The sequence below is a fragment of the Trachemys scripta genome, chromosome 23, assembly GCF_013100865.1.
Source record: "Trachemys scripta elegans isolate TJP31775 chromosome 23, CAS_Tse_1.0, whole genome shotgun sequence".
Classification (NCBI taxonomy): Eukaryota; Metazoa; Chordata; order Testudines; family Emydidae; genus Trachemys; species Trachemys scripta.
Genome location: NC_048320.1, coordinates 7,685,311 through 7,712,112, shown reverse-complemented (window position 1 = coordinate 7,712,112; position 26,802 = coordinate 7,685,311). Strand labels below are relative to the sequence as shown.

General features: G+C 57.0%; 1 protein-coding gene across 2 annotated transcripts in view; it reads right to left on the bottom strand.

Moving 5' to 3' along the window:
• Positions 1-26,802, bottom strand: part of ACE (angiotensin I converting enzyme) — a 60,290-nt gene that overhangs the window by 15,227 nt on the left and 18,261 nt on the right. For both annotated transcript variants that reach the window (XM_034755873.1, XM_034755874.1), the window contains exons 2-12: positions 25,470-25,637; positions 18,055-18,148; positions 16,908-17,051; positions 15,838-16,029; positions 13,854-13,951; positions 11,844-12,016; positions 10,412-10,635; positions 5,929-6,073; positions 4,776-4,874; positions 3,300-3,422; positions 430-641 (exon numbers count right to left, since the gene is read on the bottom strand). In XM_034755873.1, coding sequence (XP_034611764.1) covers positions 430-641; positions 3,300-3,422; positions 4,776-4,874; positions 5,929-6,073; positions 10,412-10,635; positions 11,844-12,016; positions 13,854-13,951; positions 15,838-16,029; positions 16,908-17,051; positions 18,055-18,148; positions 25,470-25,637 — 1,672 coding nt within the window. The remainder of the gene's footprint in view (positions 1-429; positions 642-3,299; positions 3,423-4,775; positions 4,875-5,928; positions 6,074-10,411; positions 10,636-11,843; positions 12,017-13,853; positions 13,952-15,837; positions 16,030-16,907; positions 17,052-18,054; positions 18,149-25,469; positions 25,638-26,802) is intronic.

Genomic DNA, 26,802 nt, shown 5'->3' with positions numbered 1-26,802 from the left:
TGCTAGTGGAGCATCTGCCTTTGTTCATCTGGACAGGAGTAACCCGGCATTCTAGACTGTACTAGTCAGCCAATCAGAATGCAGCACAGAATGCTACCTCATGGATTATCTGTTACATCAGGAGAGCAGGAATTACTATAACGAAGGAGACCATTGGTCCATCTAGTTGTGGATCAGGTGTCCAGCCAATGACGCGTGTTTCAAAGGAAGGTGCAGTGCCCCACGAAGCACGTGTGATTGTGCTATGCTCTCCAGAGCCCAGCTGGAGAACGGTGCTATTTCTGACTAGCCCATCTCACCGCGCTCTAGCAGAGACATCCTCCACCTTCCACGGGTATTCTGAGCAATGCCACGCTGTGTCCATCTGGGGACACCTCCCAACACCCCTGAACCCAGCTCTGGGGCAAAGGGACAGCGCTGAGGCTTTACCGATGCCGTCAGGGTAGCCCTCAGGGACAGGCGGGCGCCACTCGAAGTCCGGCCAGCCCAGAGTTTCATTCCTTTCGTTGTTCTGTTTCTGAAGCCACGTTGTCACAGGGCTGAAGTACTCCAGTAGGGCCCCAGCGTCCATCTTCTCCTTGCCAGTCAGATTGAAGAGGATCTCTTGCCACGGCTTGGAAGAGCCAGCTTTCAACACCTCACTGCACAGAACCGGGAAAGCAAATGCCAGCAAGAGACAATGAGATGGACAGCCCCAAGCACAGCATGGGTGGTTTTGCACATCAAGATACGGGTGTGATACTGGCAGAGCAGGTGCCAGCTCATGCCAAAATCCCCAGGGCTCCATTGAACGCTGACACACACATAACTGGAATCAGTCTGGCACCCCTGTGTGTTAGTATTATTAAAACAGGTATTAGAATGATAAAAATGTGTCTAGACTTTATTGAATGCTTGTGAGTTGCTGCATGCATTAATCTCACTGATAGCATCTGTACCCCATAGTGTAATATTTGAGCAGTTGTATTGTGACCTTCTGTGACTCTCCAGACAGGAGAGAGACATTAATTACTGTTAAGTGCTGATCATCAACAGAATGTGTTATGTCCTCCCCAACGGGAAAGGTCCATCGACACCAGACAGACTATTGTGGGACGTTAAAGAGCAGAGCCGTCCTTACCAATACGCAAACTACGCAGCTGCGCAGGGCACCAGGAAATTTGGGGCACCAAATTGCCCCAAATTTCCTGGTGCCCTATGCAGCTGCGTGCTGCTCCAGCGGCCAACCCGATCCCCCGGCCGGCTGAGCCAGCCAGGAAACCTGTCCCCACTGCTGCTCCACTCCTGCCCTGCCTCTTCCCACCCCTGCTCCACCCCAGCCGCACCCACATTCCACCCCTTTCCCAAAGCCCCTGCCCCTGCTCTGCCCCCACCCTGCCTCTTCCCACCCCTGCTCCACCTCAGACCCGCCCGCACTCCAGCCCTTCCCCTGAACTACGTGCCGGGGGACTGCAGCAGGGGTCAGAAGCGCCCCGCACTCACCGGGCAGCGGGAAGTGGAGCAACCCAGCCCCAGCCCACTCCGCTCTGCCGGCTCCCAGCTCCGCCGCCAGTGAGTGTTGGGGGGTGGTTCCCCCCGTGACCCCCAAGTCCCAAGGCTGGGAGCCAGGGGAGCAGAGCGGAGTGGGCTGGGGCTGGGTCGCTCCACTTCCTGCCGCCCGGTGAGTGCAGGGGCATGCGCACCCTGCAATCACCGGTCGGCAGAAAGTGGAGCGACCCAGCCCCAACCCGCTCCACCAGCTCGTGCTGGGGGGCGGTCTCCCCCCTGTCCCCCAAGCCTGCTCCTGCCCCCCACAGACCTTGGGTGCAGCCCCCCTTTCCCCCCGCGGAGGCCTGGGAATGCCTCCCCTCCTCCCGCAGAGGCCTGGGGCCAGTCCCCCCCATGGGGGGGCTGCATGGGACACCACAATGTCTAGGGATGGCCCTGTTAAAGAGGATAAAAGACTTTGTTGTTCTGCCCTCCTTCCCATGAAGAGGAGTCATGTAAGTGGATTCCTCTGATCAGCTGAGTTTGCAGCTCAGAGCACATGGCAGGAAGGGAATAAAAACCCCAAACAAAAGGAACCTGGTATCTCTACGCTGCTTGGATGCTGCGGGGGGTGGGGGGCAGGGTTTTCTAGATATAAACGAGGGATCCCCAGCTGCTTACCCTGGGCTAGCCCTAAAGGACATATACAGCTTGCGGATTATAGAACTCCTATTCCCTTTTGAAACTGGATTGTAATTGATTTGTGTATATATATTGACCTGCTTTAACCTTGGAAATAACTCTCTAATTTCCTTTTCCAACGTACGCAATCTTTATATAGTTTATGATAACATTGGCTACAAGTGTTGGCTTTGGCGTGAGAGCTCTGGTGTGGCCTGGGGTCAGTGACTGGTCCGTTGAGACTGGGACTAACCTGAATATTGCTGTGATTCTTGGCATAAGGGACCATCTGTCACAAAAGTATCTTCACCGGGGTGGTGAGGTAGATGGGGGTATCCAAGGGGACTCCATGCATAGGCTGTTATAGGGCCTGAGGAGTTCCCACTTGGTAACTGTTTGATGAGCTTTAAGTGTAGAACTCACAGTCAGTTTGGGGTTTGTGTCCTGCTTCCCAACAGTCTGCCCCGAGTCACTGCAGCCAGCGTTATGGGCAATCGATTCCCAGGCTTCAGGGGATCAACTGGCCACCCTGGGCTCAGGGGAGCATCTCTTCTCACCATGTGCTTAGGTCACTTGGGAAAATGACACCCAGGCCCCTAAATCACTTAGGTGTCTTTAAAAATTTGACAGCTGGACTTTCTGTTTTGGGGCTTCGCTCTGGCCTGGAGTTGCACCGACTTACACGAGTGCTGGATTTGCAGAAAGCGGAGTCTTTACATACATCGCCTGTATGCAGAACCTGTCCTTAGCTGGGACTTGAACAGGGATTCAGGCGTTTAAAACAGCCACTTGAGCTAAAGGGTAATCTTCAGCTAGCCCTAGTGGAGAGACTGACAGCCTCCTGGACTCCGGCCTGTAGGGAGCAAGGCCATCACATATCCCCCAAATGAACGGATGCACTGATCCCATACGTACAGCCAGACTGGCTCAGACCAACAGTCCCTCTAGCCCAATCTCATGTCTTCTGACAGTGGCCAATGCCCGATGCGTCAGAGGGAACTGATGAGAGAGAGGCTAGTGGGGAATGAAGACATACACACACCTCTGCCTTTTGTGATCGCTCGTGGTCCTTTCTAACTGCCCTGCTAGGGCTGGGGCACTGGGCTGAGCAGCTCACCCCCTTCTTTCCCAAATCCACCCTTGGCTCTCACCTGAGTTTCGCTCCCGCCTCTTTGGACATGTAGATGTCACAGGTGTGCAGGGGGCCGGTGTGATTGGCAGCTTGGCACAGGGCCTTGTGAAACTGGAACTGCAGGATAAAACTCACAAAGTACCTGCGAAGAAAGCAAGTGCCATAAGAACATGAGAACGGCCAGACTGGGTCAGATTAAAGGTCCATCTAGCCCAATATCCTGTCCTCTGACAGTGGCCAGTGCCAGGTGCCCCAGAGGGACTGAACAGAACAGGTCATCATCAAGTGATCCATCCCCTGTCACCCATTCCCAGCTTCTGGCAAACAGAGGCTAGGGACACCATCCCTGCCCATCCTGCTAATAGCCATTGATGGACCTATCCTCCATGAACTTATCTAGTTCTTTTTTGAACCCTGTTATAGTTGTGGCCTTCACAACATCCTCTGGCAAGGAGTTCCACAGGTTGACTGTGTTGTGTGAAGAAATACTTCCTTTTGTTTGTTTTAAACCTGCTGCCTATTCATTTCATTTGGTGCCACAGCAGAGTCCTCAGGGCTAAGCAATGGGAACAGGGGAGAGACCAGCTGATCTCCGCTGCGGGGAGGAGGTCCCATCCATCTATCCACATATACACCCACTCATCCATCCACCCACCCTCCTGCATTTACATTCTTCACCTCTTTGGAATCATTCTAGGCCCTGAGCAATAAAGTGCCCAGATGTTGACTGGTGCGATTAGGCTGTTTCAGAGTCCGACCAGGGGTTTTTGTGCTGACAAAGGGGAGGAGATGAGAGAGCACACTAGGGTCAGACAGAAGCACTGTGTACATTTCACCGGCTCTGCCCTGTACTCTGGTCTCCTGACGCTGCAGAGCTGGGCTCCCCACACTGTACTGTGCTGTACCCCAATCCTGACCCACAGCACCCCCTGTCATTGCAGACCTGGGTTCCCTGTACTGTGCTGTACCCCAATCCTGACCCACAGCACCCCATCATTGCAGACCTGGGCTCCCCTCACAGCTCTGCCGATGGTGATTCTGTGTTGTGCCATTACAAACATTGTGAGAATCAGGGGCGATGGCATCAAATATCTTTAGGTTACCCAGGCTCTATAGGAGAGTCTCCAGGAGCTGTCACTAATTTTAAGGTTCACTGGGGCCCAGCCACATACCAACTTAGCTAGTACACGGCATAGTTCACCCCTTATTATTCCAGTGCAGGGCCCCACGCAGCTTTGCCTCCTGGCCTGCAGGACTCCCCGCCGGCGAGACAGATAGGTACGGCCGAGAGCTCTGCGGGTGCTCCTCGCTGCGGATCTGGAGGGCCCTGCCTGATCCAGACAACAAGCTGCAGCCACTTCCTGTGGCTTTTGTGATACAGATAAACGTGCCCCAAAGGACTAGAGTGGAGGCTCGTCAAATTCAGGCCGGTGGATTGGCCCAGTGCACCCCCCCACGCGAGTGGTCCGAAGCAAGTCGCATGCAGGTCCAGTACCTGATGTAGGGGGTGTTGCCGGGGATGTGATACTTTGCACCAGGGTCGAAGTTGGTTTCGTTCCTTGAAATGGGAGGACAGATGCCCTGATATTTAGTTCTGTAAAACAAAGGGGTGCGGTGGGGGGACAAAATGAACAGCATTAGCAGGGGCCTGAAGGAATCGGGCAGATGAGCCAACCCTCAGTGTGTGAGGAGCAAACAGGAAACAAGAAGAAGGAAGAGGGGAAGCTATAGTGATGAACAACCCTGAACGTGTCTGGGGCTTAATTTCAGATATTTCTATCAACCCACCCCCGAAACATACCCATCCATCTATCCACATATACAGCCACCCGTCTACCCACCCACCCGCCCCAAACATACCCATCCATCTATCCACCCACCCGCATACCCACCCATCCATCTATCCACATATACACCCATCCATCCATCTATCCACCTACTCACCCACATACATACCTATCCATTCACCCACCTACCCACATACATACCCATCCATCCATCCATCTTTGCACAAAGATCCCATCCAACTATCCACATATACACCCATCCATCCATCCACCTACCCACCCACCCGAGTACTGGCCTGCTCCCAAAGCTAAGAACATGCTCTCTTGTTAGATTTCTGGTATTCCCCATTCCCAGAAATATTACAGGAGCGGCCTTGGTCACAAGGTTCCTCCACTTCCGATCCCAACCAGGATACACGAGTGCAGAGACGGCCACAATGGCTGCCCAAAGGTATCTGATCTACCCACATCAGTGAAAGGTTCGGGTCTGATGTTTGGGTCAGTTTCTTCTTTTCTCCAGCCACATTTGTCCCAGCCCATTCTCAAGGGTAAAATGCCAACTACACTGTTTCTATTCATTTCAGCCCACTCTGGTGCTGAGGGTGAAGTAATCCGGGCACCTCACAAGCAATCACCATCTGTTTGCCTGGTGCATCTTTCAAGCCAGAAATAGCACAAAACTATTCACACTTCACACACGCATGTTCACTTATGCACACACCCATGCACATACGCACATGTGCACACACCCATGGGCGCACAGGTGCACACCCACACACACCTGTGCGGGAAGAAACACACATGCACAGGCATATTCATCGACCACACACATATGTGCATTCACACCAACGTGCCCTTTACCTCAGATACCACCAGTCGTAGTTGTAGCGGCTAGGCGGGGTGCGGCCACTGAAGACATTCCAGCGCCACTGGTCGATGAGGTAACCGAAGGGGAGGAAGGCAATCTTCTCCAAGGCCATTTTCAGCAGGTAGTTGATGTCACTCTCTGCAAGAAACAGAGCCGGAGTGAAGCAAGGAAAGGACCTGGGGGGATGCAGACGTTAGCCCAGGCTTCCTGGAAAGAGCCCCCGGATCCCTGCAGGTGGGAGTTGTGCACCGGCAGCTTCCTTAGTTGGCCAGAGGAGCAGGAAGGTCTGCGGAGGGTATGGCGGGAGCTGAAACAGCATCATGACACAGGCGCAGGGCTCGATGAGTCCCTTTCCTTCAGCGATGGCATCGCGAGGCGCTCCTCCCTGGCTCTCCTGACTAGAGCGGGGGGACATTTTTTTGACAAAACTTTTATTTTTTCCCCACCAAAAAAACCCCCCTGCATCTTCGGCTCCCCCAAAGCATCGTGGCGATTCACGCCAAATTCGCCAAATCGGTTCAGCCGGAAAATCGAAAAAAGCTGCTTTTTCCATTCGAAACGACTTTGGGTTTCAAATTTTACGTCCATTTGATTGGATTTTTTCCCGAAGCCCCTTCAAAACCAAAGTTTGTTGGACCCGAAACGATTTTTGTCCCGACGTTTCAGGTCGGCCACTGAACCGAAAAATCGGTTCTCCCGCAGCTGGACTCCGGAGCTGGCTCTCGGAGAGCCGCGGCGGCAGCGGAATAGCAGCTGGCGTTCGTCTCCATTGGCGCCAGGCCGCGGGGAAGGATTTCCAAAGGCTCGGCGTCCACCCTCAGGGCCAGGTTTGGGGCTGGATGGGACCACAAGGGGCTCTTCCGTCTCTAACCTGCGCTCAGGAGGAGAATCACCTTTTTACTACCGAGGACGAGAAAAGTCCCAGGCCCAGCTCTCCACTGCTCTGCACCTTGGGCCCGCCTCTCACTCCCACTCCGGCCCCGCTCTGGCAGTGTAAATGGGCCCAGAGGCGAGTGGAACTGTAATTTGACTCCCCTGTTGTCTGGGTGTTGTAACGGGGAGCAGGCCCCTGGTGCTGTGGCCAGTGCAAAGTGAGTGTGAATTGGTGCGTTCTGACCTGGGAGCATTTCACGCCCGCTGAGCGGGAACCAGATCCCATGTGCATATTGCAGGTCTTGTGTGTTTCCACAGCGGTTGCTGCTGCTCCCAGTGAAGTCACTAGGGTGACCAGACAGCAAAAGTGAAAAATCGGGATGGGGGGGGTGGGGGTGGTAATAGGAGCCTATATAAGAAAAAGACCCAAAAATCAGGACTGTCCCTATAAAATCGGGACATCTGGTCACCCTGGAAGTCACTGGCAAGACTCCTAGGGGTTCAATGGGAACGAACTAGACAGGAAACCACCTGGAAATCAGCACAGGTCACTGCTGTACAAGCCCCCGGGAGAGATCACTTTTCCCCTCTGGGTGGTGAGTAGGCAGCATTCCAACCCCACTCTGGTGGCACCAGGACCCAGGTGGTACCTCCCCTCCACCCTTCCCATCGCTCTAGTAAATCCATCCCCTCGAGAGGCAGTAGCGTGGTGGTTGTATCCACCAGGCAAGGTATTAACAAACTTCAACAGAACTTTATTTACAGTGGAAATCTCTTTACCAAGCTGTAGCTGCACACTCTGTAACTCTCCCAGCCTCCTCAACTCCTCCCCCATCCTTCCTATTTCCTGTCCTTTCAGACTCCCAACAGCCAGTGCTCCCAGTTCTAATAATCACATGCAGCATCTAAACACCACAGTGGTGGACAGAAGAATCCTTCTGTCAGCCTAGCGGTGTCTACACCAGGGCACCGGTCGGCTTTGCTCTGACGCTCAGGGGCATGAAGTTGGCACGTCCCTGAGCAAGGTGGCTAGACCGACCTAAGTTTCTGGTGTATGCCAGGCCAGAGTCTCAGGCTGGTCGTGCAGAAGCAGTCAAAGCAGGGAGCTGAGAACTTCTGGAGAACTTTCTACTGTTTTGATTGGACTCTCTCAGCCCTGCAATTGGCTGATTGCGCCAACCCTCCCCCTCATCCTCTCTCAATCTTTTCACTCCACCCCTAGCCTCTGATCCCTGCCCTATCCCCCTCCCCATCCCCTTTCCAGTTAGCTGATCCCCTCCTACCTAAACCCACCCAAGAAGTACAGAAATCATGCCGTTTGCTGCCATCTGCTGGTATGTCCTACCCCTTCCTCTCCAGGTCTGCCTGGCCCATTTGGGTTGTTAGCTCTTCCAAGCTGCGGCTCTCTGCTACTCTTTATTCAGCGCCTAGTTCCGTTCTTGGCTGGTCCCAAGGCACAATCCAGCTGTGCAGGCCAGGACGGAGGTGCACTGGCAGACCTCCAGACCGTAATCATAATCATCAGCATCAATACGATCCCAAGAATGTTCCTTCCCCTGCAAAGCCGCCGCTGGCTTGCAGCAGCAGTTTGCAAAATGCCTTTGGCTCGTCCTGGTGCTGTCTGGCTCAACTTGTGGCCCGGTTAAAGCCCAGCTCCAGGACAGATCCTTTCCAGCAGGCACTAGTCGCTTTCACTCAGACAGCTGGCCCGGGCCTAAGATGGATGTCTTTTCAGAATTCACTGATCATGAAACCCAGCCCAGAGAGCTGACTTCTCCTTGGAAATAGGCTTGCTTGCGGCAAGGAGCTTTCGGTCCAGATTCCAGGAAGAAACCAGGGACGCTTCTGCCAGGAAAGTTCTGTTCTGCTGGCAGAGAGAAAGGTTTGCTTCAAAGCAAACGAGGCACAGAGCCCCGGTTCCCAAGCCGGCCTGCGATTTTAGCACCCAGAGGTGTTCCTGTGGGAGTCCTTCAGGGGTGCAGACAATGGCATCTCGGTGTCCGGGCACCAGCCCACTCCTGCAATCGGATCCGTGCAATTACACTCCAAAGCTGGAGGCCCCTTTCCAAACCTGGGCCCCAGCTCTGCACTAGCACTGGTTGCTTTGCATCCGGATAAGTAAGACCAGACTCGGACCCGTGGTCATTCAGATCTTAAGGACAAATAATCCACAAGTCCTTATGCTGGTTTTGCTCGGGCAAAATGTCCGTTGACGTTCACGGGCCTGAACCAGAGAGGTGCCGAGCATTCCAGGGAGCCAGCGGGCTGGGCCCAGGGACAGTTTTCCCTGCGTAAGAGCGGCCTGGGTCCCAGCCTTTGCTCCCCAGGCTGACCCAGCGCGCGCAGGGTGACTGATCAGCAATAGGGTCAGCCGCAGCAGCTGCCAGTAAAGCCCCGGCTGCCCTCCCCCTGAGCGGCAAATCGTCCGCTCTCATCAGAAGAAACGAATTGCTGGCGATCTTTGCTGCGCCGTCCCGTCATCCCACTAGCTCGCGCGTTCCGCCTCCTCCTCACAAAGACGCTCGCTCCACGGAAACGCCTGGACCTGCCTGGGGCAGCCTTTGGCTGGGTTATTTAAATGAGCTGTTTCTCCTTCCTGCCCCTCAGCGAGCAGTTCCCAGGGCAGCAGGGCAGGCAAGTGCCCGTGGCTTCAGAACGAGGCGAGCCCCGAAGCTCAGCCCAAACAGGTCTTTGGCTGGAGCAAGATTGAGGAAGGGGGGAAGGTTCATTCTTTGGAAGGGGAAGTGAACAACTGCCCTGTTGTTGGTCAGGAGGATGCTAGCTGGGTTCCTTAGACTCATGCTGTTCACGTCTCTGGACACCCAGGCCCAGAGCCTCATCTGGTGTAAGCTGGTGTAGCTCCGTTGAAGTCAGTGGAGTTAGGCCAATTTACACCAACTGAGGATCTAGGCCATTACTTTCAGGTGCTACTTTGGGAGGCAGCATGGGCTCATTGTTAGCACGAGTGGCCTGTAAGCCACAACTGCTAGGGTCTTGTCCAATCTCTGCCACCGACGTACCATATAGCCCTGGTCACATCACTTAACCTTAGTTTCTCCCTTTGTCAAACAGTGATAATGATACTCACGCACTTTGGGAAGTGCTCTGAGATCTCTCGATTTAAGAATGCCACACAAGTGCTAGGTGTGAGTGAAAATAAATGCACCAGCCAGGGACGTATGACCTGCACCAGCACGGAAAGCAGTCCCCAGGCAAGGAGCAACGACAGCTAGAAGCACTCAGAAAATCCCCTCAGAGCTCACTCTGGACTCAGATGCTCTCCCGGACCAGCCAGCGTGCGACACAAGAGCTGGAGGGACAGGGCAGCCGGGGGGGTGATGACAGCTGGGAGCCCAAACCCCTCCAGCCTAAAGACACGCTTGGGCATGAACGGCAGAGTTAGCAACTTGCACGCCGGAGGCAGGGGAGAGTGTGTGGAAGGTGCCCCGGCTCAGAGCCAGGGCCCTGGCGCCGTAGGGCATCTTTCCTCCCCGCAGATCTCAGCTCATGCAGCAGCCCCCTACCTGCCCTCCCCTCTCCCTGCCTCCTGTCCAGAGGAGGTATCCGGTTCCCAGTGCCTCGGGGGCACGTCCCCGCTGGTACCTGCGTCCTGGGTGACTTGGCTGAGGAGCCCAATCTTCTTGAGATGGCCGGGAGTGGAGACCGACAGGCTCATGACGTCACCGATGGCCTCGTGGAAGCCGGGGTTGGCCCCGCTGCGGAAGGTGACCGGCTGGTCCTTGTACTGCAGGTAGTACTCGACGTGGCCCATCTCGTGGTGCACCGTGAAGAGCTGCTCCATGGTGACCGTAGTGCACTGCTTGATCCTGCAGGGCGGGGGGCAGAGTCCTGTCCACACGCGCCCTTTGACCCGCCCGCTCCCCCCTGCTGGGATACACTCAGCCCCGGGAGGGAGCCTGCCAGCCCCTGGCAGGTGGGAAGCAACATACTCGGTGGGGCAGGGAGAGTCAGCAGCCCACACAGCCCCCCGCCCCCGCTGGGAACACCCTCCTATTGCTCTCTCCTAGCTCCCCCCTGGGAACAGATGCTCACAGCAGCACAGAAGGGACCCTAGGGTGCTGGGGAGGGTCAGTGCAAAGCGGGACTCCGGCAGGTGGTGTTGGCGGACAGGGGAGAACACGGGCTGCCAAGCCAGATGGGAACGTCACCTTCATTCCCAGCTGCAGCTAAGGCAATGGCTACAGGCTGCCAAGCCGGATGGGAACGTCGCCTTCATTCCCAGCTGCAGCTAAGGCAATGGCTACGCTACAGCCCCCGAGCGTGGACACAGCATATCCCGGCGGGAGGAGGAGTTCTGCCGGGATGGGAACACGTTAGCTATGCAGGCAGAAGCCCCCCATAGCTGCATCTCTGCTGTGGGGGGTTGCTGGCATGGTTACATGGCTAGGAGGTGCGGGGTGTGTGTGTCACCCTCGGGGGGTTGCTGGCATGGTTACATGGCTAGGCGGTGCGTGAGGGGTCACATTGGGGGTTGAGAGCATGGTTATGTAGCTAGGAGATGTGTGTGTGTGGGGGGGGTCACATTGGGGGTTGCCGGCATGGTTATGTGGCTAGGAGGTGCAGAGGGGGGTCACATTGGGGGTTGAGCGCATGGTTATGTGGCTAAGAGGTGTGGGGGGATCACACGGGGGATTGCCGGCATGGTTATGTGGCTTGGAGGTGCAGGGGGGGTCACCTTTGGGGGGTTGCCGGCATGGTTACGTGGCTAGAAGGTGCGGGGAGGGGTCACACTCCTGACCGACTTAGCTATGCCAGTATGTGTTGACCAGGCCTAACTCCTATCTCAGAAGCTGCTAGGAAGAAAGCAGACGTGGGGCTGGGCTGGGAAACTGAGGCAACCGGACGTATCCCCTGGCAGGTGGCGCACTCAGCTCCCCCCCACCCACCCGATTCCTTGCAGCACTAACGTGGCCCTTGTCCCCTTCCCCAGCCCACCCTCCCCAGGCTGTGCGTGGAGTCAAGCGGCTCCCCAGCCTCTCTATCCAGTCGGGCCTGGCCTCCCGCCCCCACACACCTGAAGTCCTTGCGGTTGTAGAAGTCCCAGGCGGAGGCGTGACACACCACCTCCCGACCGTCCGCCGGCTTCTCCAGCATGGACTTCTCCCAGAACTCCGGCGGCATCGCCAGCAGCCCCAGCGAGGTGAAGAACTCCTCGGAGACCCGGAACATGTGCGTCGCGTTCCAGTTCTGGGCAAGCAGAGCCGAGGGAAGCCATCGTTACACGGGCCGGGAGGAGGCTGCCTGGGGCCAGGCCGCTCCCAGGCCAGTCAGGCAGCGCAAGCCTCAGCAGTGGGAGGGTCACGTCCTTTTCCAAGGAGTGGCGAAGGGGGCCGGGTTCACAGCCCTGGAGAACGGGGCTCTCTGCTGAACCCCAGGATAGATACAGTGGGGCAGAGATGGCTCCTATGGGATGCGCGGTACCTGCCTAAGGCTGCTGAGATACACCACGGCAGGGCAGCCCGAGAGATGCTGGTAGCTGAGAAGATGCCAGCAGCAGGAAACTAAACAAGTCGGGCTCCTCTCCCTGCAGCCCGGAGCCTCGTGCCGCCATTTGCATTAGCGCAAACCGGACTGGTGGTTTTCCCCCCCGCACTGGTGCAGATGACGACACGACGTGCAGGGCCCTGACAAATCCGGCCTGCTGGGTTGGATCGTTAACCCTCTACCCCCTCCCCACACCACCGCGCTCAGAGGGCACGGCCCAGGCTCTGTCACCACTCAATCAGCTGGTGGTCCCTCCCTTGCTTGTCTCCTGCCCAGCCCACCGAGGGCCTGTTCCCAGCCCTGCTCCCAAGCCAGGGAGCCGGAGACACCATCGCCCATTAACAGCTCGCGACTGTGCTGAGAGCATGTGAGTGGCCCACAGTGATGCAAGGGGGACCCCGGAGCTTTCCTTTGGCTGCAGGAGCACCCGCAAGGCTCATGGCGTCCAACTGCCTGGAGTCTCTCTGTCTGCCCAAGAAGAAATCTCTCACTCACCCCCTGCTGCTTATCTCCCCCCCCCCTTCCCTCCCTTCTCCATTTCCTCCCAGCCCTTCTCTCGCTTTTTTCTCTTCCTTGGGCCAAATTCCGCCCTGGGTCCAGTCCCCTTGCACCAGCGAGGAATTGGACCCATTCTATTCCCGCGCTGTACACACCGAGTAACGGTCCTTCGCCCGGATCTTGCCGAAGAGATTCTGGGAGGGCGGCCAAAGCAGATTGGCCCAAGTTGGCAGCCTTTTTATCAGCCCTTCCCCAGAAAATTAGATTCAGACCTGGAGGCTGCTGCCACCGAAAATGGTTCGTTGTCGTGAGTTTCCCCTGGAGGCAGTGACCGCAGAAGGGAAGCCCCCCCCCTCTCTTTCTCCCTCTGCTGTTGGTCGTGGGCTGGTGGTGCTACGATCACTCCCGTCAGCCCTGCAGTGTGGCACTGCATTCTCCATCACTGGGAGTTTGAATATCCAAACCGGATGTTTTACTAAAAGATCTGCTCTCGTTCAACCAGGAATCAATGCAGGGAAGTCCTCTGGCGTGCAGGGCCGCTCAGAGGATTCAGGGGGCCTGGGGCGAAGCAATTTTGGGGGCCCCTTCCATAAAAAAAGTTGCAATACTATAGAATACTATATTCTCGTGAGGGCCCCTGCAGGGCCCGGGGCCAATTGCCCCACTTGCCCCCCGCCCCCCCCTCTGGGCGGCCCTGCTGGTGTGTGCTATGCAGGTCGGAAGACCAGGTGACCATCATGGTGCCTTCCGGCCTCGGAGTGTCTCCGTCTATGCCTCCGGCCAGGCGCTGGGGGGATGCAGTTTGCATGAGAGACGTTCTATGGGGTGAAACACGCTCGGCTCAGCACAGCCCTCCAGGAGCGACGTGGCCCATTGCCATGGGCAGCGCTCTGCAAACCGCCCCATGGGCAGCCGGTGGGCATCCTCATCTCTTGTGGGTTGATTTACCTGCCTCTACCCACAATCCCTGGCACTCAAGCCCCATGCCAGGCTTCGGGGCAAGAGGCTAAACAAGGGCAGCGAATGGCTGCCGGGTTCTTACTTGCTGCACCATGGTGCTGGTGACGTCCAGGTTGGGTTTGCCCGGGAAGGGGACCATCATATCGTAGATGTTGTTCCACTGCTGGGCCCACATATTGCCTGGAGAGAGAACAGCACAGCTCAGGGGTTTGCTACAGCGGGCAGCTGTTCCTCTGAACCAACTTTGGCTGCCTCTAGACGAGGCAGAGCGCTCCGGGCCCATCAGCACCCTTTCCTCCAGGGAGAGAGCTTGGCCTGGCTGCAGGCAACTGAACAGAACCGATGGCCGCCTACTGGACCATCCCTGGAGAAAGGGAGCTTTGGAGAGCAGCAAGGGCTCGTCGGGGAGAAGGTATGTGACGGCTCCTTCACTTTCCTCCCTCGTTTCAGCGCCTTTTGGAGCTGGAGAAGGAGAGTTTCCTTCCCTTGTCTCTAGCTGCAATAAGAGGAAGCGCGGTCCAATGGTCAGAGCACGGCATAGGGCCTCCCAGGCTCTGTTGCCCGCCCTGCCATTGACTCATTGGGCAAATCGCTGCCCGGCTCCGTGACTCCGTTTCACACCTCGGTACAACAGGGAGGACGCCGGGAAAAGTGCGGGAAGCTCTTCGGACGACGGGCACTACGGAAGAGCGGGTTACTGACGCCAGCAGGTGAGGGAGGAGATGGGGCAAGGGCGGCGGGGTGGGATCATATGCCCTCTGCCGGGATCTTTGCAATCGTCTGATTTCCTAACCCTGCCTCAGCCCTTGGGAAGGCGCTGCGGTGCCCTGCCATAACTACTGCATGGAGGGTGGTTCACGACAGTCTGTGCAACCTCGTGCACAGAGCTTGGCTTCAAGCGTTTCCCATTTCCTCGTGCTCCCCCCCACCCCTGCCGCCCAATCGCCTGGCATAAATTCGACTTCAAAGCCGCGTAATTAGCACGCACGTGGGGGGTGGAGGAATCTGGGAATTCCTTCCCCGGGCTGTGCAGCCCCAGCGGTGACTGGTCAGACCCGGTGCTGGGGTTTGATTGGGTTCTTCCCTCTGCTGTTTTCCTCTCTTTGGGGAGATCTGGAACTGCCTTGAGCAGCTGCTCTGCGCTGATAAAAAACTGAGAACAACATGCTCCCAGCTCGAGCAGCTGTGCCGCTCACACGGCCTGATTGTCGGGGGCCACCAGCATGGGTGCGTGTCACGCAGTGACGGGCTGATCTAAGACACTGTTACAGCTCAAAGCACTCTGCGAACTCTGGGTCGGCAGCACCGTTGAAAGGCAGACACCGCTGGAGTTGAGGATGGTCGCTCCAGAATATGCAGAAGTGGCAGGTGCTGGGAAATCTCCTTTCTTAGAGAAAGTGCCCTGGAGATCTTTAATGCCAAGGCAGAACCTCAGTGTGTAGGATCTCCCAGAGCCATCCTGTGTGATGGGGGCCCATCAACGCCACGGGAGCCCTTGGGCCTCATTCAGCGTTGCTGGGGGAGCTGAGTGCGGAGCAGCCCCTGCTACACCCAGTGGCTCCCGAGCTGCGCTGGGGCAGGGAAGGAGCAGAGGAACATGTGCAGGGCGTGTATGGAACCCACTCGGCGGCGTGCTCTGTCCTGCTCTGGGGATGGCTGAGACACCGGCAGAGCGTGATCGTTTAGCTCAGGCGGGGGAGGCTGGTGCCTTTAGATCCAGAGGTCTTGGGTTCGATCCCGGCTGCCAACAACTCCCCACAGGGTACGGCGTTCCTTGCACATGTAATATCCAGAGCTGGGCCTGTAGGGCTGCAGCTGCCTTCCCCGAATCTCGCCTCCCACTGCTACCCAAACGCTCCACAGTTCCCCCTCCCTGTTGCTGACCTCATGTCCACCCTCCTCCCAATTCCCTTAGCACAACCTCAGCCTGCACTGCCCCCAGCCCAGCCCAGATCTGCATGGGCACACCTCCATCCTCCTGAGGCAGCTATTGTCTTTGCACCCAGGAGTGGGAGAGGCGGGCGTTCCTCCCCAGCGGGCACAGGGCCTGTCTTGTGCCCACTTACCCAATAAATGAGCAGGGATGGGGCCCTGGAGGTTGATGTACTTGGGGCCGTAGCGTTCATACAGCTTCCTCCTGACAAAGGCGTGGAGGTTCAGGTAGAGGGGCTCCAGCTGGTGGTAGAGTTCCTCCAGATCGTCCTCAAACGTGGGCGAGTCGTACCAGGAGCGCCAGTAAGCGCCGGTATCCTTGAAACCTGGCAACGGAGAGCACAGGGCCAACAGCAATGAACTCCAGCGTCTTGCCTGGGGACAGCATTTCGGGGACCGCCCCTCCTTGCCTTTCTGCACAAAATCATCCCTGGGGGAGCAAGGATGCCTGCTGGAGGGCTGTATGAAAGGCAGAGAGAGGCCCTGTCCCCGGTGGGTAGGGACACCTGCCCCTGCAGGTGAGCTGCCAGCCGGGGACAGGCGGGGAATCCCCAGCTGGTACATCCCTGCTCATTCCCCCGGCTTTACTGAGCAGGGGCGTGGCCAGATGAAAGGGGGCGTGGCCAGGGGAAAGGGGGCGTGGTCAGAACTCTGCTAGGCCCAGATTAGAACAGCCCTGAGGTTCCCTTTGCTACAGAGCAGTGCTTGGCTAGAGCCAGGGGTCTCGCGCAGTGGGCCAGTGTCTGATCTCACTTATATTTCACTGGGGGGGTGTAGCTGAGCACGAATGCACCTGCAATGGGGAAACTGAGCCCCAGCTACTGCCCCAGCGCACAGGAGCTGATGTGCTGAAATGGAGCCACGGCCATCGAGGCCGGCATCCTGCGTTGCCCAGCGTCAGATGTGGCATGAAACGTCCTGGGCTTGACTCTCCCCTCGCTTCCACCAGCGGGGTTCCCTGGGCTCCTGAGTTACACCCGGGCGAGAGGCGAGTCTGACGCCTCGAATGCACTCCTCACGCAGTGCCGTGCGGTGGGCATGGGGCGATGCAGGGAGGAGAGGTGCCTCCTGACCCCAGGAGGAGCGATTGCCCTTCATCAGGTGTTGCTGAGTTTGGGGCTGGTTTGTGAGACTCCCCCAATCCCCCGCCCCCCGCTTGGGGACAGAGATGCCTGCAATAGCCGCTGTCCTAGGTCCCTCTCACCGTCCATCCTGTAGGCCTCATTGCTCAGCGTCACAAACTCCTCATACTTGGGCCTCAGGGGGTTTCCAGCTGAGCTGTGCCAGCCCTCCCAGGCGTAGAGCAACTTCTTGTAGCTGCGGGAGTTGGCCATGATGTCGGTTATCTCTGAGGCACGAAAGAGAAAAAGATGACAGAGAGTCACGCCAGCTTTCGTCACGCGCGGGGGGAGTTTCTTTCCACCCTCAACAGGTCTCCCCAACTTCCTAGGGCTGCGCAGATCCCCAGCTGCACGGACACAGGCTGGGGCAGAGGGGGGGTGTGTGTGAACCCCCGTCTGGTTCTCTACGGCTCGCGGCTCAAGCAGAGACGGAGCCAAACGCTCACAAACATCGGGGTGCCAGACAGTGCCCTGGCTTCACAAGGGGCCAGAGCCCCGGGAATGGTGGGGTGTCTGCAGACCAAACCCCGGTGGCCCCTGTGCCTGTAACATGCTGAACAAACACCCCAGATCCAACCAGCTCCCCCACCCGGGGCGCTGGACATCTGAAACTGGAGCAGATCCTGCGGCTGCGGAGGGAGCGAAGGTTGTGATGCAGGAAGGCTTGTCGGCTCTAACGCCCGCCAGGAGCAGCCCGACACCCCCTTTCTCCTCCCCTCGCCCCATCTCCGTTCAATGGCAGCCGTCCAGTCCCCCCATAGCAGCTCCTCTAGCGTAGGAGCTCTCATGCCATTGGACCCCCTCATCCTGTTACCTGCCTGTGGTGAGCGGCCAGTGCCTGAGACTTCAGAGAAAGTGTCTGAAGGCCCATCGCGTACCCGGCCGTCTGTGATTCCTCCCTGCCCAGATGAACCGGGGAGTCTGATTTCCTTCCCCTCAACTACCAACCCTGGCTTAGAGCTTCCAAATTCCCCTGAAGTCAGTGACCAAACTCCCACTAACCGGTAGGATCGGGACCACTGAGCAAGCAGGAGGCTTTGCGCTGCTTTCTTGCCTCCTCGAGAAGGGGCCCAAATCTGGAAGGTGCTGATCGCGCCCGGCTCCCATTGGCTCCGGCAGAGGCTGAGGGCGCTCAGCACCTTTCAGACTCAGGCCCACCTCCCGAGCAAGGCGCTTCCAAGTTCAGAAAGCGACGAAATATGGGTCAGCTGGGACGGGAAGGCACCGTACCTGGCTCCAGAGCCCAGCAGTTGGAGGTCTGGTTTGGAGGACACACCTTGGCGGTGGAATAGATATTGTCCATCTCGCTCAGGAGGGTGTTGTACTGGGGGAGGAGGCAAAAGCAGATGTTAGGGGTCGAAGGACATGGACTCAAGGCTTCCTTCAACACATGGGCAATCCAGTCCGAGTTCAGGCACGGGGATACCCCGCCTATGTATTGACAGCGCCTCTGAGGCGCTTTTCACTTTGGTACGTGGTTCTCGGTGCATGTAGTTTTTCCAGGGAGGGTGTGAATGCGTGTAGTTTGGTGCATGTGTAGACTGGAGGGATGCACACCTGCATGCGGGAGTATGTTGTGGTGGGAAAAAATTGTCCGTGCCTGTACTTTTGTGGGTGAGTTTGTGAGGGTGAATGGGAATGCAGGTGGGGGTGGCTGTGTGTGCGGTTTGGCTGGTGTCGTTTAATGTGTGTAGAGGAAGAAGGCTGGGCATGCGTGTGGTTTGGGGGGTTGTATGGGTGGGTGATTTGGCAGAAGGGGGCTGTGCATGCATAAAGGTGGAGTGTGCTCTTCTGTGGGCGTGCGTTCTTAGTGCTCGTTAAAATAAGGGGCAAACGGGGAGCCGATCCAACTGGTTAGAAGGAGCCAGGCCATGCATCTCCCAGCCTGCCCTGGGCCCAGATGGCTCAGCGACCCACAGTGAGGAGTGGTGATGGGGTGTAACGAACAGTGTCAGTGACCCTGGGTTCCTGAGTCAGCCCGCCTGCCACCGACAATCTGCAGGGGACCATGTCAGGCTTATGTGGGATCCACTGAAAACGAGGGACGCCCATCCCGAGGGCCAGATGAATGCTGTAGCTGGCAGAGGGCTGACAGATGCTGTGCAAAGAGTCCCTTCCCTGCCCCACTATCTACCAACACAATTCGATCCTGACCTAGAGCGACCCTGCTACTCATCGCTCTGCCAGTACACCCCCGGCTCGACCTGCAGCCCCCACCGCTATTCCTGTCCTGCTCCACCCCCCCGCACACAGCTCTTCGCTAAGGCACCCGAGTCCTCTGCAACAACCTCTCCGCCGCCAGTTTTCACACCCACTCCCCATCTTTACCAGCCTGATCTGCACCACCCTGCCAATCCACCCCTGCTCTGCCAAGGCATCTACATCCCAGCATGGCCACCTCGCCTTATGCCAAGAAAAGCAGCCTCATCGACGGTCTATGTCCCTTTCTGTAGATGGGGAGCTTCCTAATATAGCCCACGTAGCCAGCTGCCAGTGAACGCTGGGGCTGTGGGCTGTGCCCACCTACCCTCCCACCGCATAGGACTGACTTCGGCAGCGCTCAGATCTCCAGGGAATACAGTTCCTTGGATTGACCAGGAAGCCAGCAAAGTGCTGCTGGAATTGTATTCAGCAAGCAGGGGGTCCGGGTGGATAGGATGCTGAGTTAGGAGAGTTGGTCTCTATTCCTGGTTCTGCCACTGGCTGGCTGTGTGACCGCCGGCAAGTTGTTTCCCTTCCTGTCTATTTAGATGGTTGGCTTTTTCCAGCAGGGACTGTCTCTCATTCTGCGGGTGTGCAACCCCCAGCACGAGGATGGGACCCTGATCCCGGTTGAGGCCTCTAGGTTCTGCTCGTGCTTTTCCCGTGAAGCCAGGGGGGCATTCTTGTTGCTGCTGAAAGTGTGGCTTGGATGATGAGATGGAGGCCTGAGGCCCTGACCACTTGTGACCACTAAAGATCCCACGACGGTTTTCAGATAAGTAGAATGGTTAGCCCCATTGTTCCGGCCAAATTCCAGTTTGGGAAATCACATCCTGCTCCCTAAAATTCCCCTTAAGCTTTCAATGGTGTTGGGGTCACTAGGCCTGCCTGAGCCAGAGTTCTGTTTTTGTTGGTGTGCTTGATTTGAGACTTGCCTGTCTCCTTGCACCACTTTGACATCTCAAATAAACTTTGATTGTTTCTCCACCCCGGTATGTTTATTGGCGCGAAGCACTCCGGGCAACGAACCCCACTGTTGCTGTCCTCGGGCCTCTGTGCCGGCAACAATGGAATGGCCATTAGCGTTTCTTGTCCTAAATTGCTGTGTGGCATCCTGTATTAAACAGCTGCCACATTGCACCCCAGAGGGGGCTGCATTGCAGTGGTGGGTAAAATGATTCTCACTGCTATAGCTGCGAAGCACTTTGGGAGGAAAGGCTATCCGGGAGTGCAGCTATTTATAATGTCCTTTCCCTCTACTGCTGCAGCTGGCTCAGTTTAGGGAACGAGCGAAGATCAAAGTTTGGGAAGACAATTGCATTGGTTATTATGGTCACTGCCAGCAACGAGACAATAGCAACTGGGCATTCTCTGCATCCTGCACGCAACTACAATCTCCAGGAGAGGAAACGGCACGGCTTTGTCCCTTCCTCAGGCTGAACTCGCTGCTGGAGGCGGGAGGGGGCCGGGCGGGAAGCCTTTCCTCTGGAGAAGGAAGGTATTTGCAATCACTACAAGCCTTATGGCTGGGAAGGACTAAATACAGCTTATCAGCAGGAAGGAGATTTCAACACGTGCTGCTTCTGTTCTGCCTGCGAAGAATGGCTGAGGCGTCTCTCGGCGGGAGAGAGACGCTGCTGACGCTGCTCTCGGGAAGCCTGGCCTATCGAAGGAGTACGGCTGTGAATCTAGCACCAGCACGTGGGGTGAGGTCCCGGTGTCACAACTTACACTGCTACGCGGTAGTTCATCCTGGAGCTTCCCAATGCCCTTCACAACCCGGACCCAGGTTCCTTGGGAGAGCTCAGCTCCCAGTTAGGCCCTTAACCAAGTGGGCAGATTTCCCAAAGAATCCAGTTCACCGGGCACACATTGAGCTCTCCCATTAGCCTGTCCCCCATTGTGGGCACGGAGCCCTGGAGGAGCAGGCCCTGAGCTTTTTGGAAAATGTTGCCCTGCTTGCAGAGAAAAACAGCTTTGGCCATCACCCAACTGCGACTGTCTCTGGGGAGGAGGCACAGCACGGCATTAGAGCAGCAGCACCAGCACACCGCAGAGTGGGACATTTTGGAGGTGTGAAATGCTCTCACCAGTGCAAATGATTTCACTATGCCCAGCGTGAGTGTGTAATGTTCTCACCAGTCCCAGTGGGTGCAGACTTCAGCTCGGGTCGCACTTTGCACCCGATTAAACGACAACACAAGCTGTTGGGCAGCGGGCAGCCCAGGCCCTCCCAATTCCTACCTGACAAGCCCCATACGCCCCCCTCCCCCTTCCCGTCTGCCTCCTATTCATCTGCATGGAGCTTTGCTGGCGCTAGTGCAGGGCCAGGCTATGCTCCATGGTGAGGTTGCTTTGCTGGGAGGAAGGGGTGCTGGTGGGCACTGGCTGGCACAGGCAGAATGAGTCTGGTTAAACCTGCACAGGGTTAGGAGGAGGGTTGGAGCAGCAGAGCTCGGGGTCTCTAGAGTCACCCCTTTCTTTTAAATCAGACTCCACTTGCCCGCCAGGGAGCCAGGCAAAAGGATTTCTTGCCTAGTCTCCAGCGTTCAGAGTGGGGCCTGCCTGACACCCCGGAGCAACCCGCTGCCCACATTCCCAGAGTCACGCCAGCACCGTTAACCCCATGGGCTCTGCAGATGTGGGCAGGGTCTGCACATGGATGGGAGGCAGACACGGAGTGCCCAGGGGCTGTGGTCAGTCACGAGGCGGTGCTCTTCGCGCTGACTCATTCCTGACTAATTGCCCGCCCTTCCCCTCAGCATGCTGACTTCTGGAGTGGGTAACAACCATGACCCGCTCGCTGGTGAGCATCACAGATCCCGTGGGGCTTCTCCTGACCACAGGAGCGGCCTGGAAAAATTCTAGCCTGGACAGTGATTTCCTGCCAAAGCTGCTGCTGTTTTCATTTCTGCTCTCTCTCCTTTGGCCTCGGTGCCTTTCCTTTCCCGCCTGGATTTTCCTTAGCACCCTGTCCTGCTGCATTGTGCATTTTTTTGACACTGTGTCAACTGACCTAGGAGCAGCGCCTGCCCTCCCCCATTCCCTTCACACCTCTCTGATGTGTCCTCCCCCGATCAAAGAAAAAATGTGCTGTCTTTGCTTCTCTGACCTATTAATCTGAGGCCACTACCCCAGTGCTTGCCCCCAGCTGCCCTTGTGTGCCCCCCTTGGCATGGTGTAGCAGATGTGAGACCAGTCTGTGCCTCCAGGACACCTGCCCTTTGTACCCACACTGCTCCGGAGGGCCTGATTCCCCATTGCCCCGCGCAGTTGTTTACACCAGTGCAAGGTGCTATCAGATCCTCATTGCAGCCTTTTACCGCTGCGGGTTGAGCTTTCGTGCAAACGCATTGCCCAAGCTGCAGGGCAAATTGGCCCCACACTTTGCTGGCCGCACACCTGGCCAGCAAGGTACAGAAAAAGTCATTTCGATCGAAGCCCTGAGGCTTGGAGACATTGATGCCCTGGGAACCAGGCCGTCGTAGGAAAGGCGAAAGCCGTGGTAGGGGCCCCTTTTGATTCGGCAGCAGGGGCGTCATTTCAGAAAAAATCTTGGGGGTTGGGGGGAGTTGTATCCGCATCTAGACTAGACCATTAGATGTGAACATATGATACCCTGCAAAGTCGGGGACGGGGGCCAAAAGGGGTGCGCATGAAAAGTCTGGGAGGGCGGAACTGCCCTCCTTGTCCCATAGCAAATTACAGCCTGTCCAGCGTCCTGACACAGTGACTTTGTAAGACAGGCAGAATGGTCCTGACAGCCCCTGCTCTGCCACAGCCCTGGGTGACCTCAGGCAAGTCACTTAACCTCTCTGGGCCTCGGTTCCCCACCTGTACAATGGAGAGAAGAGCCCTGCCCTGCCTCCCAGGGGTGTTGGGAGGCTGCACTCACTAAGCATTGTGATTGGCTCAGATGCTGTGGGGATGGGGAGGCAGAGAAGTACCTACATAGACAGGAGGGCTTGGGACCGGTTCTCAGAATGGGGTAGCCTCTCCATGCCTCTCCGCAGCATCTGCTCTCGGGCCCAACAGGCCGCCCTGGGCAGGTGCCATGAATGAGGCTGCTGGCTGAGCGGATTTTAGAGCGGGGCCCACGCTGACCTCTGTGGCAGCCCAGGGTGAGAAGGTGACTGAAAGCCGCCTTTGCCCTCCAGCGCCGTGGGCCGGGAGGTTGGGCCTGCACCTTCTGGAGCGCAGAATTTCAGACTCTAAATCAAGCTGCTAGGAACCGTTCCCCGTTTTACTCCTCAAGCTGAAGCCTGGGGCAGAGCCCCTCTGCCACTGGGGCTACATGTACTTTATTTTTTTGGGGGTGCCCAATTTGAGAGGCCTTAAAGGGGCCTGATTCCCAGACTGTGCCAAGCATCTGCCCTCTGCAAACCAGGCCCCCTTCAGACCGATCTCGGCTTGGGCCCCGGAATCACTAGGGACTTTGAAAAACATAGGCCCTGGAGTCCGGCCTCCCTCTGGTCTTCCTACAGCATCTCACGCCTCCGCGGGACTGGGGCCCGCTGGTTTATTTCTGGCTCCCCTGGTTCTTCTCCTTCCCACGGGAAGCACTCTGGCACCCACTGGGTTTCCATTTGTTTGCAATGTTTACTTCTTCCAAGAGAAACCCGCTCAATCCGCTTCCCAGTCACATACCCTCCCCTTAGGCACTCAACACTCCTTCCGCTCTCTACCTTCGCTGATCCGCTCACGCTTCTCCTGGCCCGAGAGTTGGTGGGTCAGTTCCCATCCATTTCAACGTCAGCCTCCCTTGGGCCGCTGTGAAAACTCTGCCTGCTACCTCGCACTCCTATCTGATGGCCCTGATTGCTTTCCGATCTTCACTCCACCTCTGCCTTGGCCTTATTCCAATTGCATGGGGGTTCCTTGGGGCGTCACACAGTACAGAAGCATGCACTGACTTACCTTTAAAGGACAACCATGGTGACTAACTAACAGGGGGTCTGCTCTTTTAAGGGTCAGGGGCCTGAGCGGGCCAGCCAGCCCTGTTTGATTATCCCACCCGTCTGGAACCGAAGCTGCGAGAGGGAAGTTGGCTGACTCCTGGGACTGGCCCTGGAGCAGAGAGAAAGACCTCTGACCCCGCCGGCCAGGGGACCGGCTTTGTTCTGGGTCACTTTGCTAGTTCGTTCTTGGAATGAACAAACCATACACTGAGGAAAGGGCCTGCCCATGACCTGGGCATAGTATTTAATCCTTCCTGGGCTGGGGAAACAGCCCTACTGCTGGTTATAAATAGGGACTCTATATTTACTAAACCCACGTAGGCCATGTGCGGAAGTTGATAGCTGGATACGAGACCTAGTCGGAACGCTCAAACTGCCATGGGGATGAACATGGAATCAGAGACCTGGCTCTCCTACCTGCCACTGCCTGGCTGATCTGTGCCTACGGGGCCATGCGGGGACGCAGAATTACTGGAGCACAAGTCCAGCACAACCATGCCTCCTTCCACCGCAGCTTTGCCGCGGAACAGCCCGACACTGGGAGCTCTTGTGCAGGCAGCGCAGATCTGGCAGATCTGGAGCCACGCATGGCAGGGCCCCCTGCTGCACGGAGTTATTATCGGGGGGAGACGGGGAAGCAGACCCAGGATGTCTGGGTTGGGGTTTCCCACCTTTCACCTGCAATCGCTGGACTCTGCTACTGCCGCTGTGTTGCTCTTTGCCAGGTTTCGCCCTGCCTGTTCGTGCTAGAGTGAATGGAGCTGGCATTCCACCCCAGGCAGGCTCTGGCAGGCGGGAGGAGCTGCACCCGCTCACAGCAGGCCTGCAGTGGGGCCAACGGGCAGAAAAGCAGCTGGGAAAATCCGAGCTCCATATTTTAGCCGGAGCTGGTGACTCCCCATCAACGCGGCTCCATTCGCAAACCAAAAGATGGAGTTTCTGATGACCTCCTATGTCCCAAGAACCTAACCGAGACCCCCCCCAAGAACCTCCCGAGACCCCTGCAAAACCTACCCGAGACCCCCCCCAAGAACCTCCCAAGACCCCCTGAAGTGCCTACCCAAGACCCAGCTGAGCCCTGAAGACTCCTCCCCACGCGTGCATGCGCCCCCGATCATTCTCTTGCTCTCTTCCCCAACCCCTCAGGGACTTGGGGGTATGTCTACATGCAGTTAGACACCCATGGCTGGCCCGTGCCAACTGACTTGAGTTCGCGGGGCTCAGGCTGCGGGGCTGTTTAATTGCAGTGTAGACTTCGGGCTTAGGCTGCAGCCCGAGCTCTGAGACCCTCCCACCTCGCAGGGCCCTAGAGCCCAGGCTCCAGCCCAAACATCTACACTGCAATTAAAAAAAACCCCATTGCCCAAGCCCAAGTCAGCTGCCCCGGGCCAGCCACGGGTGTCTAACTGCAGTGTAGACGTGCCCTTTGCTTCACTGGGTGTCGCTTCCCCACCCGCGCTCAGAGCAACCCAGCATGACGCCTACCTGCTGACGCTTGTCCAGGGGCAGGTTGGAAGGCCCCAGGGTCTGGATGGAGCCAATGATACTCTTCAGCTGAGTGTCTGTGAAATTCTTCCAGATGGAGCCATAGAGTTCCTTCGCTTTCTTCCCCCAGGCCTCTGTGAAGTTCTGCTCCTCCAGGGAGGCCAAGATCTGGAAGGCAGGAGGAAAGACTCTTCTGTGAGAGATATTCCCCTTCCCTGGGAGAACCCTTTAGCCATCGCTCCCGGGGACCGTCTGCCCTGCAGAGCGTGTGACCCGCTCTGTGTGGGGCTCTAGGGAGCGGGAACCAGCCCCAGCTTGGGCCACAGACTGGCAGACCTACGCAACTCCAACCAGCAGGGACAACGAGCCCAGCAAAGAGGGAGGCACAACATGGTCCCCTGCCTCGCTGCCACACCTGTAAAATGGAGACAATGAGAACCACCTTTGTAACAGATGCATGAGCAGTAGTACAGCACCATGGTCTAGTGGATAGGACGCCGGGCTGGGACTCAGGAGATACAGGTTCTGTTCCTGCCACCCACCTGCTGTGTGACCACTGGGGTTCTACTTCACCTGCCATTGTCTGTTTCCTCTACTGAGTTTTGTCTATAGAGACAGTCAGCTCTTTGGGGCAGGGACTGTCACTCACTAGGGGTGTGTCTATACTGTAGCTGGGAGGGTGCTTTCCAGCATAGGTAGACAGATGCTCTAGCTCATAGGCGCCGACTCTGTGGGTGCTCTGGGGCTGGAGCACCCACGGGGAAAAATTAGTGGGTGCTCCGCACCCACTGGCAGCCAAGCTCCCCCCTCCTCGCCTATTTCTCCCTTCCCCAAGCATGCTGCATCCCCGCTCCTTTCCCACTGCTTCCTGCCCCCTCCCCGCCGCCTAACAGCTGTATGGTGGCACTTACGACTTTCTGGGAGGGAGAAGGAAGAGCAGGGATGCAGCGCGCTAAGGGGAGGAGGCAGAGAAGAGGGGTGGAATGGGGGCGGGGCTGAGGTGGGAAAAGGCGGGGTGGGGTGGGGACTTTGGGGAGGGGTGGAATGAGGGCGGTGCAGGGGCGGGGTCGAGCACCCACCGGGCAGAGGGGAAGTCAGCACCTATGCTCTATGAAGGGTTAAAATCCATGTGCGTTTTATATAACAACCTGGTATATGGATTGTGCCAGCTCTTTTCCAGACCCAAAGTCCAGAGTATGATCAAGAGACCAGAGGCCTAGCAAATAGTGATCAGCTAAGAGAAAGCTGGAATAAACAAGATAACACTGCCTTTGCTAAGATAGGCTTGGTCGGTAGAAATGCCAGATGTTGAAGCAATAACTGAATAATTATG